This window comes from Strix uralensis, chromosome 1, assembly GCF_047716275.1.
Source record: "Strix uralensis isolate ZFMK-TIS-50842 chromosome 1, bStrUra1, whole genome shotgun sequence".
Classification (NCBI taxonomy): Eukaryota; Metazoa; Chordata; class Aves; order Strigiformes; family Strigidae; genus Strix; species Strix uralensis.
Window position 1 is genome coordinate 93,376,666 of NC_133972.1, and position 13,352 is coordinate 93,390,017.

Genomic DNA, 13,352 nt, shown 5'->3' on the forward strand with positions numbered 1-13,352 from the left:
AAACATGCATGTTGTTGCTGACTCCCTTTTTGCCATGAAAGCCAGGCCTCAAATCTTTACTTTTATGTAGCTCAAGTTCCACATCACCTAACTAAATTTTGCATAAACATTTTACATCAGTATAGCAGAAAGGCCAGTTTGGAACTGTGATGGACTGCATGAAATGCATGCAACTGGTTTTGCAGTGGAAAAAATAAAATCTGAGGAAGCAGAGTGTTTTCTTCATTAGGAAAGCGTGTCAACCAAATGTCTTGGATTATATCATAAGGCAAAGAACTAGAGAAACAGGCTGGCTGTTGAAACTCAGTGGATGTGAGGTGGTTCTGATACTTAATAAAAAGACTATCAGGTGCAAGAGCTAAGCATGAGAAAAGAAGCACTGTGTAAAAAGGAATACACACAAGTGAAATCAGCACAATGAATAAATAGGTAACAGGGTTGAAATTATATCTAGCTAAAATTTTATGTAATGCTTGTGTTGGTATTTATTTTTGACTCTTCTATTGAGAACTGTGAGGAAGAAATTTGAATTTAATGGCAGAGCTTTAGAGAAATGGACTGAATTGTTGCAAAATTGGGCCGCAACTGAGCAAGACTTCAATTTTCTCTCTAAATATTCATCACTTGGTTCCACTGATGCTACAGATAAAACTTATAAAAATTAAATGGTTGATGGACCATTTGGTTTCATTAAATGTCAGATAAAACTTTCTGTTTCTTCAGCTTCCATAATCAGACTTCTACATTTCTCTGTCACATTATTTCTTTTAAAGATAAATTTTTGAAAAGACTTTAGACTTAGATGAGAATATTAACCAATTTGTTAGTGATGTGTATGACAGAAATGTGTATAATGATATATGAACAAGATGACAAGTGTGAGGTTGAGCCTCATCTTTCCAGTAGGAAAAATGGTGTATTCTGAGAAGATTAAGAGGAAAGCAATCCTGAATTGCAAGCAATCATATAAACCACTCAAAGGTGTCAATGTGATTTCATCTTTTCTGTATATGGATTGTTCGACTGAAAAACCAGAACTGGGAGTAATGAGAACACATATTGAAAAAAGACTAAAAGTACATCTTAAAAAGTATGTACAATATCTAAATATCTATTTGTTGTTCAATATTTTTTTAGCTGATCTGAAGCTAGCACTGAGAGCAGAAATCAAAGCCTGGATAACTTTGCTGGGGTGTCGTTGTAATAAGAAGTACCGAACAGAGATGGAAGCAATTTTTGCTTTTATAGAGGAAACTGGCAAGAAGTTAAATCGCCACATCAAGGATCTGGATGATATAAGAATAGCCATGTCAGCTTTAAAAGAGATCAGAGAACTACAGATCTCCATAGACTCTCAAGTTGGGCCCATTGAGGTAGTTAACAGGGATGTTGCATGTATGGGTACAGTTTCAACAGAGCTATTATTTTCTGGGTTAAAACTTAACAGTGCACTTTGAAAAGGTATGATTTAATATGTATTAAATGTTGGGTGACAGACCTGTTGTGGAACTTTGATTTGGACAAATGTAAACTTGTTGAGTTGAGAAGTGGTTTAATGAATAGTGTAGAAATGGAGTGATTTTAAGTAAGAGGAAAATAAGAATACAAATATTTAATGCAAGAAGGCTTTTGGTACTTTGTGGAAGGAGTCTGCATATGAAAAGCATTGATTTTCATCTTTTTTTCTTTTTTTTTTTTTTTTTAGCTTAGCCTACAGAAGAGGAGAAAGCTAATGTTAGGCAGATTATGAGATTGTGTGAGAGTGATTGTTTTATCAGCTATATCATGCGTTGAAATAAACACAAACAATTAAGTTCTTTAAAGAAGTTCACTTACTAGAATACATTTATTGAACATCTTACAATGTAGGGACTTCTGGTCAAATGGCAGAATTAAAAACACATAGTAACTGTTTCTCTGCATTCCTGACCAGAGTATGGATTTAAGAATACTATAGTTTGGCAAAATGCACCATTGACTAGATGTTCAGTAGAGTATTTTTTTTCCTAAGACGTGTTTGTGATTCCTGATTGCCCATAATTTTATTGTCAGGTTTGTGTCCTTATTGTTTTAAATTAAGATAAGTTAACACAGAATTCTTATTTACCAAATGTTGACAAGTCTAATATTCTGTTTTGGAGATGCAAAAACTGTGTTTGCTGTCAGACAAATGTCTTGCACCTGTGTTTTCCGGTTCTGTTTTCTCTGAGCTGAGCTAAATTATGGAATGCAGCATGTACAAATAATGGAAATGAGTAGGAGCCCTTCCATATTTTGAAGAACACAGCTAAGAAGGAATATATCTCTTAGCCTTACAAGCTGTGAGGGTCTCCCTAGTTGTGTGAAGGAACAAAAATAGGACAAATAGTTTATAGTGAAAAGCAAAGCATATCTGCAGCTGGAACCTTCTGTGAAATTGTCATAGGTAATGGGATCACTTAGGAGATGACATTTTGGAAGTTCCTGCTAAGACCTATCCTGGTTTGCCATGTGATGTGGAGCCAAGGCAAAGGCCTAAGCTTCCAATTCTGCAAGCAGGAGCCTTGAGTGCCTAGGCACAAGGAGTCATGCTTCAAATTTTTGAAATGGAGGCTGACATATTTCCACATAATGGAGTGGTAGACAGATAGTTTTGTTTCCATTTTTGCAATTTGTCTGCAATTTGATGAAACTGGAAGATGTAAATGGAAATAATTCCACTTTAAACAAAAATTTTCAGAAGAAACTGTTATGCCACAAGATTCATGGCTACCCTATGCTATGCTAATTTACAGTTAAGTGAATTTCAGTTGTGTTTTTGTGAAACTTGACTAAGGGTTTCAGTATGTGGGGTGTTTGTATGTTGGTGGCACAGGTGGAGAATAGTGTTCTGAGAAAACAAAGGGCCATTAAGTAGATTTTTAAGTAGATTCTTCATTCTGAATGATGAATAGTTATAACATTTGAAATAGTGGCAACATATTAGTTGTGGCAAATTTTCATGTGGTTTCCTAATTCTTTTTTGTTGGAAACATGAAGTAGGGCTTAAAGGTCTTTATGGAATAGAAGTTTGTTTGCTTTGCTTACTTGAAGGCTTAGATGCTTTCTCATGGCTCATCTGTAATATTCAGCTTGGGTCATAGCAGATAACTGAAGACATGGATCAGAAAAATATTCTCGTTGAAATGAAACTAAAACCTGTAGACTTAAGAAGTACTTTAACTGAAAATAGATTTTTAGAGAGGTAGATTGCACTAGGGCAAATAATCTATCAGAAAGCAGAATGCTATGAGAAAGGTAAGGAGTTAAAGAGAACTAGCTAGTTTTCATTTTGATGTTTCTTCCAGTTTGATATTGGTTTGCCAGATTGTGATAACTGCTGTGCAAACAGATTGTTTAACAAATCATTCTCTGTTCTTAAAAATTTAAAATGTTAGCATACATATATGTGTAAAATTAACTTCAGTTACCATTTTGTGTATCTTGATCCAACCTTCCAACAGGAATCCTATGCTTTGTTAAACAAATATGGTCTACTTGTGGCCAAGGAAGAGACGGAGAAGGTGGACTGTTTGCACTACACTTGGGAAAAACTGCTAGTCCGTGCAAATGAAGTGCAGAATGAGCTCATTGCTTTGCAGCCAAACTTCAGAGGAGAGCTTATTAGAGCTGTGAAAACTTTTACTGAAGACTGTGCACAGTTCTATTCAGATTATGATCAGGCAAGTGTTTGTGGTGTATTGTATTCGAGGAGCTTTTGAGGAGCAGTGGGAGCATGGAAAGATTGTGGAGTTGACTAATTAATGGGATGTGCCTCTACTGTCTGAATACTATGTCTACTGTTGTTAATGTGGTATTTGAGTTTCAGTGCAGGGCAGGCTTTGGTTATTTTTTGTATGTGACTAAAGTATGTAATGCTGGTGATCAGCTATTAAAGATTAAGACTTGAGACATTTAAGATTTATGATAAACAGGTAGTTAGCATGAGCAAATGTAAAGATTGGGATTAATGAGAAATTATGTTAGAACATAAGAAGTGTTTTCTGATGTTGGATATAAATACAAATGACTTAAGCTCTTATGTTCTTTCTCAGTAGAATATAAACGAGACAAGCTGAACCAGTCTTGCACCATCTTCTAAGTAATGCTGATTTTTACTTGAAAAAGGAGCTATCATTGCCTAGCTTTTACACTATTATGAAAAATTCTGTATTAATAAAGACAATTGATTGCCTTTGTTATTTATTTATTTTTTTTAAAATAAAGTGCTAGTTCTAGTAGATAACTGTGATGTCCTGGTTCAGTTGTTATCTGATGTAGGGATGGAATCCTGCAGAAAATGCTGATTAGAAATAAGTTGTGGCTATTTTCACCCCTTGTATATTTTTTTTATTTTTTTTAAATTTTTTTTATTTTTTTTTTTTTTAGAATGGGCCAATGGTGGTTGGTTTAGAGCCTCAGGAAGCCAGTGACAGGCTTACTATGTTTCAGGTACTGTTAGCTTTAAGATATTGCTTAATACGTATTACAAGTAAACTAACACCTGAAGGCTCTGAGAATGAAGCAGAGTAGTTAAATTAATTCTCATTGATACATAGGCTTACTGATGGGGCAAAGTCTGTTTTAACATAATGAAAGCTGAGTTGGTATTTTTTTTTATGCATTTGCAAGGAACGCTGGTTAAAATTAGATTTTTTAGGAGCTAAGAGAAAGGCTGCATAGATAATGAGTAATAATTACTAGCATCAAGTATTCTAATGAGAGCCTACTGTCAAGTTGTGTTTTTGGCTGTGGGCCATTCTTATGTTCATTATTGTGTCTTTTCCTCACGAATACAATTCTGTCCAGTCTTCTCCCTTCTCTTTTTTTTTTTTTTTTTTTTTTTAAATAGTATTAAAGGTTTCCATTTAAACTGACTATTTTGCCTGTTGAAAGTTTTCTTTGTACCATGATTAATTTCTATTCCTGTAATGATGACTTCTAACGGTTTTCCTTTTCCCATAGTGATATTCATTTATCGTCCTACTACGTTCCCTCAGTTATATTGCAATTGACAATTCAATTTTTTTCCTTTGCTGCTTAAACAGTAGTAATTCTTACTTTAACCCTTCAATAAAAGAATTGCACAGCATACTTGGAGAGGTAGAATTTGTTGCATCCACCTTTCTTTGCTTTGTATGTCATGCTCCACCTCTTTCACGTGCAAGCTTAGCATTTATTGTTCGATCACTGTGCCACATGGAGTAAAGGTCTCCCTGTCAACTTCTGAAGATGTGCCTCCAAGCTAACTAGAAGTTACTTTCTCTTGAAAATTGTTGATAAAACCGTTGACAGTGAAAGTTATTAGTATCTTCTATATATCTTTCTAGTATTTACTGGATTTTAATCACTAATGCAGATCCAAGCATATGCTAGACCTTGAATATTGAGTTATTTAATTTAATCTTTTCCTTTTTCTTTCTTAGAATCGATTTGATAATCTTCTTCGGAAATATATTACTTATACTGGTGGGGAAGATCTTTTTGGTTTGCCTGTTACTCAGTATCCTCAGCTGCTTGAAATAAAGAAGCAACTGAATCTGTTACAGAAACTCTATAATCTGTATAACAATGTAATTGACACAGTCAGTGGCTACTATGATATTCTTTGGTCAGAATTAGACACTGCAAAAATTAACAGTGAACTTCTGGAGTTTCAGAACAGGTGAGAAACTGCTGCTGTGGTCAAGATGCCTAAAATAGTTTTGTTACTTCTTAAATATGATTATAAATGGTTAGCACCGACAATTGTATCTGAGCATGAGTTTGTTCATTGAAACATGAAAAATGTGAATTTTAATTGAAAAATATATCCATTACCAACTTCATAAATTAAAGGAGCCATTTTAGACTCTAAATGTTGAGGGTTATTGTTCCTTAGAGAGCTTCTTGGTTAACTTTTTTTTTTTATGAGATTAGAATATATGTTAAAATTGCTGCTTATTTTGTTAATGAAGGGAAATTTCACTTGTTTGTTGTAATATTATTATTCATGACAGACAGATTCACCCTAGATGTCTAAGGCAAGTTAGTGAATCGCTGAATAGTTTTCCTACTAACTGGGATATATTGAATGCATAGAAGCTGAACTTTTCATCAAACCAAGAATCAAATGATTTAAAGAATTGAACATGCGTGTTCTAAGGAACGGGTTTTTTTCTGGAGCACAGAGCAGTGCATATCATGAGCCTCACCAAAAGATGAAATCAAGATGTAAAGTGGTTCAGTTGTTTTTAAAGATTGCTGGGACAAGTACATTAGAATTATGCAGCTACACTCCTTGAAGGAGGAGCATGTAGGTGTCTGCCCAGCTATCAGTCAGTGAAATAGACTGGAAACAGATTTTCTCACATGCAGAATCACATACAGAATCTTCAGAATACAGGTAACCTGAATTTGGAAGGTATGTGGTCTGTTGTTAAAACCATATACTGCAGTTAAGTGGGTAACAGAAAGAATATTTGAAACTTCGAAAAAGCTTGCATTATTTCTGTATAGATGCCGTAAGCTTCCTCATGGTGTAAAGGAATGGCAGGCCTTTTTTGACCTAAAGAAGATCATTGAGGACTTCAGTGAATGTTGCCCATTGCTTGAGTGTATGTCAAGTAAAGCAATGATGCCTCGGCACTGGAAGCGGATTATGGATCTGACTGAACACAACTTTGATGTGGAAAGTGAAACATTCAAACTGAGGAATATAATGGAAGCTCCACTATTGAGATATAAAGAGGAAATAGAGGTATTGTGAAGGAAGAGAAATGGATGCATGAAACAAAACAATCTGCTCAAATAGTATAGGAGTAACAGCAGTAAGAAGGAAAACTGAGTTGGGGTTGTTCAGCCTGGAGAAGAAAAGGCTCTGGGGAGACATTATAGCGGCCTGCCAGTACTTAAAAGAGGGCCTGCAGGAAAGATGGGGAGGGACTTTTTCTCAGGGAGTGTAGTGATAGGATGAGGCGTAATGGTTTTAAACTGTAAAAGGGTAGATATAGATTAGATATTAGGAAGAAATAAGATAGAAATTCTTTACTGTAACAGTGGTGAGACACTGAAACAGGTTGCACAACCAGAGGTCGTAGATGCCCTCTCCCTGGAAGTGTTCAAGACCAGGGTGGACAGGGCTTTGATCAACCTGATCTAGCGGAAGGTGTCCCTGCCCGTGGAAGTAGATGATCTTGAAAGTCCCTTCCAACCCAAACCATTCTATGATGCTATGATTTCTAAAGAAAGAGCAGAGAAATGGACTATCACTTCAGCTTTCTGTATAAAATAATGATACCAATATATGGTGGTGTCAACTCCTCTTTTTAACTCATGCAACTTGGCCCAGGAGTTAATTTGTGAGGGTGCCTTGCTTTTAAACATTAAAGATATGAAAAGTAATCACTGTATTATTCTTTTATTCCCCCCAAAGCTAGCAATATTGTGATGTGGTATGCAGATTATTAGCTGTGGTGTTTGTGTGTCTGTAGATCTTTCCACTTGATAAGTAGTTGCTCATCAGCATTACTAGGGTTAAAGGAAATATGAGTTAGGTTTGTATACCGGAAACTTGAACCATTCATAGCTTGTTTTGACATCCTATTTATTTGAAAGGATATCTGCATAAGTGCTGTGAAGGAGAGAGACATTGAGCAGAAGTTAAAACAAGTGATAGCTGAATGGGACAACAAAACATTTGTCTTTGCAAACTTTAAAGCCCGTGGGGAACTTCTTTTAAGAGGTGACAGTGCATCAGAAACAATGGCTACTGTGGAGGACAGCTTGATGATTCTTGGCTCTCTCATGAGTAACAGGTAACAAGAAGAGGGGTGGGGGGGAGATAAAAATATCAGCAAGAGGCTTTGTTTTATTAAACAAATTATTTTTCAGAAGAAAAATAAACATCTAGATGAAAACTAAGAGCTTGCTTGTCCTTGAACTGTTAATGAGCTAGATCTTATTGTCTGTATCCTTCCAAGAAGTTCTTTTGAAAGCATGTGGATGAAGTTCAAACTTCCTGAATTATCAACTGGACAGTGTCGATGCAAGGAAGTGGTGATGAGCATAATGGGGAACACTGCCTGGATGTGGCAGGCATCCTACAGGCATTGCTACTCTGCCCCCTGTGATAGGTCACTGCCTCATGCTGAAGGTGCTGAAAATCCCGGTTAAAATGAGCTTCAGTTTGTCTGGTTTCACATGCCAAAGCCTGCAGGTAAAATAAGAAACACAGAACCTGATCATCAGGAAGATGTTCAAAAAGCAAGAGTTCAATTGATAAGCACCTCTAGGAGTCTTGCAGCTTTCAAGATGTTGCATAGTCCCTTTTTGAAACCACTTTACCTTAAAATGAAACTGAAATCTTACTCCTGTTCAGATTCTGTTGGATGAGAGCTGTGCTATGCACCATGTGTACAAAGCAACAAGTTGAAGCTGATTTGGTTTATAGCTGCTAAGTAGCTGAATTGAGTCAAGTGTAGGGTTTTATACTTTCAATTGACAAAGATACAAGCAGAAATATTGTTCCTCGTCCTTGTGAGTAATGTACTGACTTTCAAGAGACTTGTTTCTTCTTGAAGTAAAACAAGAGTCTTCTTTTTATTTTAGATACAACACACCATTCAAGACACAAATTCAGAAATGGGTGCACTATCTTTCCAACACAACAGATATCATTGAGAACTGGATGACTGTGCAGAACTTGTGGATTTATTTAGAAGCTGTTTTTGTTGGTGGTGACATAGCAAGGCAGCTTCCAAAGGTTTTCAGACATGCCTTTTTTCAGTTTGTTTTTTTTACATTTTAAGAATAAAACTTAACTGTGATGTTGTAATTAATGCAGTAACATAAGCTGCATTTTTTTGGTACTTAATAAAACTGGTCTTGATAAGAAATCAGGTAAACAATGCCAACAGAAGTATCGTGTTAGAAAGAATAATAAAATTGTGTGAGCTAGTTGATCTTTTTATTTCTAGATTATAAAATTTTTAACCAATATGTGTTTTAAGTGTTGTGCCTAGTAGTAGCCTAGTCTAGTTAGACTAGCTTAGTAGTATCTACCACTAGCCTAGTAGTACCTAGGAATCCTTATCTTAAACTTTCCTACATAGATTTTCAAATAAAAAATTAACTTTAGTTTTAGGAAAAAATCTTCGTATTTGAAGCATGCAGTTCAAGCATAATGAGTTTTCTTTAAAAATGGATTGAAAGAGAAGGTAGCAGGCTTGGCAGTCAAGTATAAAATAAGCTGTATTGTGTAAGCAGAAAGATCTTTGTTTTTCTAAAATGAAAAATCTTTAGAAGTTGGACATGGGATTACTAGTGAGAAGATTATTGGTGAGATTACTGAGTACCAATTCTGCAAGCAAGTGCCTTTTTCCTCTTCTCTCTTCCTTCCTTCATATCTTCCCTTCCACGTTGCCATGTTTCAACAGGAAGCAAAGCGTTTCTCTAACATTGATAAATCCTGGGTGAGGATCATGACCCGAGCTCATGAAACACCTAATGTTGTTCAGTGCTGCATTGGAGATGAAATCATGGGACAGTTACTACCACATCTATTAGAACAGCTTGAAATCTGTCAGAAATCACTCACAGGGTAAGATTACAACAAAACCACAGTCTTGAGCAAATGGTTGTGAATTGTGTAACTAGGCAAAGAGCAATTACTTGAGTAGTGTCCTATGGACTTTGCAAAGACCACGTGTTATTCTATTATGAATTCAGTTGAAATGAGCAAACAGGTTAGCAGAATGATACAATACTGCCAATGAAATTGCTAGCAACTCACAAGTATTCGATTTGTGACTAAGCTGTCACTCACTCTATCTCTGTTGAAACCAAAGCTTGTTTCAGCCTAGTTTCAATCCAGAAGGCAGTCTAGATCTGAATGTGCTATTCAGACCCTTCATGAATCTGAGAGAAATTCAGCATGAGAGACCTAAATAGCAAGTAACAGACTGAATGTAAAAATATTTTATTTTCATTTAGTTTATTTTATTTTTACTGCTGCTTACATTATAGCCAATAATAAAAGCTTTCTATGAAATGATTTCAGATGGTAAAAGAGTAGCTTTAACACAGGTACTTAACATGAAGGTATGATGGATAAGAACTGTTGTCATTGCCACTGCTAAAAATTGCAATGATACGTTGTGAGAAATGCCACCTTTAAAGAGGGAAGGATGTATAAATTAACTTAATTCACCTACCATCTACCCCCCTCCCCTGCCATTTTTTTTGGAAATGCAGGTACCTGGAGAAAAAGCGCCTCCTATTTCCACGGTTCTTCTTTGTGTCAGATCCTGCTCTCTTAGAAATTCTTGGCCAGGCTTCAGACTCTCACAGTATACAGGCACATCTGCTGAATGTCTTTGACAACATTAAAACTGTCAGGTTCCATGAAAGGGTATGTACTGTCCACACCTTAATGTTAATTCTTTCATATTAACAATGTGCTATACTTGTTAAATAAGAAAGCTACCTGGGTGCATGGGGCATTCAGCTGGTTTACCAAGCTCATCAACTATTTGATGCTGCGTAGGCTTTCTTCATTTAAGATTTAGTTTCATATCCTTATTTACGTAATAGGGAAACTCTATATAGAATAGCAGAAAAACCCCAAAATTTGCACCAGTGCTTAGGTTTCAGAAAAAAATACCCAGCTACTGAACTGTCTTCTGTGGCTGAATACAGGTTATCATCCTTTCAGATAAACTTCTGATTCTTTATGAGCATATTTGTATGTTTAGATTGGCTGTACGTGTACTTTTTCATTCATTTTTATTGTAAGAAAAAGTGTATCTAGTCTCTCACCTGTTTCTGTGTTATCCCTAATATCCTTTCAAACATACTATTTGAAGAACAATTTTCTTATACACTTTACATGAACAGATAGCCACACATTTTTTTTTCCTGTGTATGTATACATTTTCTTAGAAATCACTACCTCTCCATTCATTTGAAATTTATTTGGCTGACCATGTTCCTTAACTTTTGTGTTTCCATTATTTTTGACTGTAAGGCTGTAAATTTTGTTAGGATATTAACCCACCAGTAATGGGGGAAAGTTGACTTTATTCTGACTGGAAAGTGGATGTTGTCATTGAAACTTAAGTGAAATTCAGGAATTGTCAGTGTATTGGGGTTTGTCTCCTTGTTCAGATGACAGTTTTGTTTAAAGCCTTTCTGCACACCAGAAGTAATGATTTAATTGCTTTTACATTTCACAGGTTGGTATAATTTATTAGTTACCTGAATAAGTTTAATGGAGTGATGGCAGGAAAATTAGACATTTATGGTAAAGATTAGAATAAATCTGTAAACACAAAATGTTCTTGCTTTACTTTTCTTAGATATATGATCGTATATTGTCGATTAGTTCACGAGAGGGTGAGACTGTAGAGCTGACTAGACCTGTAATGGCTGAAGGTAATGTCGAAGTTTGGCTCAATTCCCTGTTGAAGGAATCTCAGCTGTCACTGCATCACGTTATTCGCCAGGCAGCTGTGCACATCCAGGAAACTAGTTTCCAGCTGACTGAGTTTCTTTCTACTTACCCAGCCCAGGTAATATCATTGTTAAATCAATGAAGAATTGTTCACAGATATGTAGCACATTGGGTTTTTTTTCTTGCTTTGCAGTCAAAGCTGCAGCTAGTGTTATAGATGCAAAACTGACATTTAAATTTAATCACCTCAGTCTTTTAAGTTACACTTTACATATCTGAAACCAAAAGAAGAAAACACCCTGAAGCTCTTGTTAAAAAATAATGCTGAATTCAATAAATTAATGCAGTGGAGTTAACACTATTTCTTTACAAGCTTAATACTTGACTACTGAAGGAAAAGTAGTAAAATTGTATGTTTGTTATATACTCAGGAAAACAGTATATATTACTAAAGATTTGGAGCTGAGGGGGTAGTACTGAGGGAAAATTATTTTCCTAGTAGAAGCTTCTTTACTTGTGATCAGGAATGTTGAAGAGGGTAAAAAGAGTTTGTGAATTACTGAAAAAATAATTTAAATGGAAGCATTAATTATTCACTAGTTAGTTATTAATTATATATAAAAAGTACATTAATTATATATAGTATTTATGTATATGTTGTAAATTATATTGAACAGCTGTATCAGCAGTGCACCGTAGGCAATATCTACAAGACTGAAGTGTGGGCTTAACTATATGTTTATGAATGGAGTTGGGACACATAAAACAAATGCATAGGCTGAATGACCTCTATATGGGTGCATGAAAAAATAATTTTATACAAATAGTAGCAGAACCATTTCTTTAGTTTATCCGTGTCTATGAATGTACATTTTAGTTGAAAGAGAAAAGGTTATGAAGCATATACTTTTATGTTTCCTAAGGTTGGGTTGTTGGGGATCCAAATGATTTGGACAAGAGACTCAGAAGAAGCTTTGACTAATGCCAGGTATGATAAAAAAATTATGCGAAAGACGAACCAGTTTTTCCTGGATCTTCTAAACATGCTGATAGATATGACAACAAAAGACCTTAGCCCAGTTGAGCGAGTTAAATACGAGACATTAATCACTATTCATGTGCATCAGAGGGACATTTTTGATGGTCTGGTAAGTACTGAAAAATTTACAATAAGCTATGAGGTGGTTTCCATGTAAAACAATGAGAAAGGACAAGAATAAAATATTACTATGCCTGAACTCCTGCCTCTTAAGCTAAACGTTTAATTTCAGAACTGTAATTATCATGTGACCTGAAGCATTATAAAAATGCTGATGTTTCTTCAATCCATGTCTTAGTTTCCCTTTAAGTAATCCAGTGGGTTTTTTTCCCCCACAAGCAATAGCAGAATTTTGTAATGCTTTGTGTTGGCCCACTTAGATGCCTCTGTTGCATGATCAATTAGGGACTTCTTTTACCTCATACATTGTGTTACAAATAATTGTCCTTTCTCTGGACTGCATTGTGAGTTTTGAGGAATAAATAGAATGAATGTAGAGTTATAGTACAGGAAAAAGTTTGAAATTGTTTGAAGCTGCTATCCACTCTGTTCTAGTTTCAATAGCATACCTCATTATTACTTAAGGATTTATTTATTTGCTTCACACCTTCTCATGCTGCCACAGGGTACTAAAATTAGGAAAATGAAAGCATTTACTACTTAAACAATCAAATTTAAAAGTTAACATACCCTTTTAGCTATAGGAAGCTCTGGACCTGACTCTTGAAATTAAGCTGTCTGAGAAAAGAATTACTGAGTTTTAACCCGTGACTGATAGGCAGGCACCTACCTTTTCATTGTAGAATCAGTTATTCCTAGTTATAATCATCTTAAGTAAAGTATAATTTTTAGATACAACCTGCA

General features: G+C 35.4%; 1 protein-coding gene across 11 annotated transcripts in view; it reads left to right on the forward strand.

Annotated features, from left to right (window-relative positions):
• DNAH5 (dynein axonemal heavy chain 5) overlaps positions 1-13,352 on the forward strand; it is a 157,876-nt gene that overhangs the window by 65,010 nt on the left and 79,514 nt on the right. For 10 of the 11 annotated variants that reach the window (XR_012629594.1, XM_074874294.1, XM_074874237.1 and 7 more), the window contains 11 exons: positions 1,138-1,373; positions 3,483-3,701; positions 4,408-4,470; positions 5,445-5,683; positions 6,517-6,757; positions 7,615-7,814; positions 8,608-8,761; positions 9,435-9,598; positions 10,252-10,408; positions 11,355-11,567; positions 12,373-12,597. Coding sequence is in view for 10 of the 11 variants with exons in the window: in XM_074874294.1 (XP_074730395.1) it covers positions 1,138-1,373; positions 3,483-3,701; positions 4,408-4,470; positions 5,445-5,683; positions 6,517-6,757; positions 7,615-7,814; positions 8,608-8,761; positions 9,435-9,598; positions 10,252-10,408; positions 11,355-11,567; positions 12,373-12,597 (2,111 nt within the window). In the remaining variant the exon portion in view is untranslated. The remainder of the gene's footprint in view (positions 1-1,137; positions 1,374-3,482; positions 3,702-4,407; positions 4,471-5,444; positions 5,684-6,516; positions 6,758-7,614; positions 7,815-8,607; positions 8,762-9,434; positions 9,599-10,251; positions 10,409-11,354; positions 11,568-12,372; positions 12,598-13,352) is intronic. The other variant, XM_074874284.1, reaches the window with a different exon arrangement.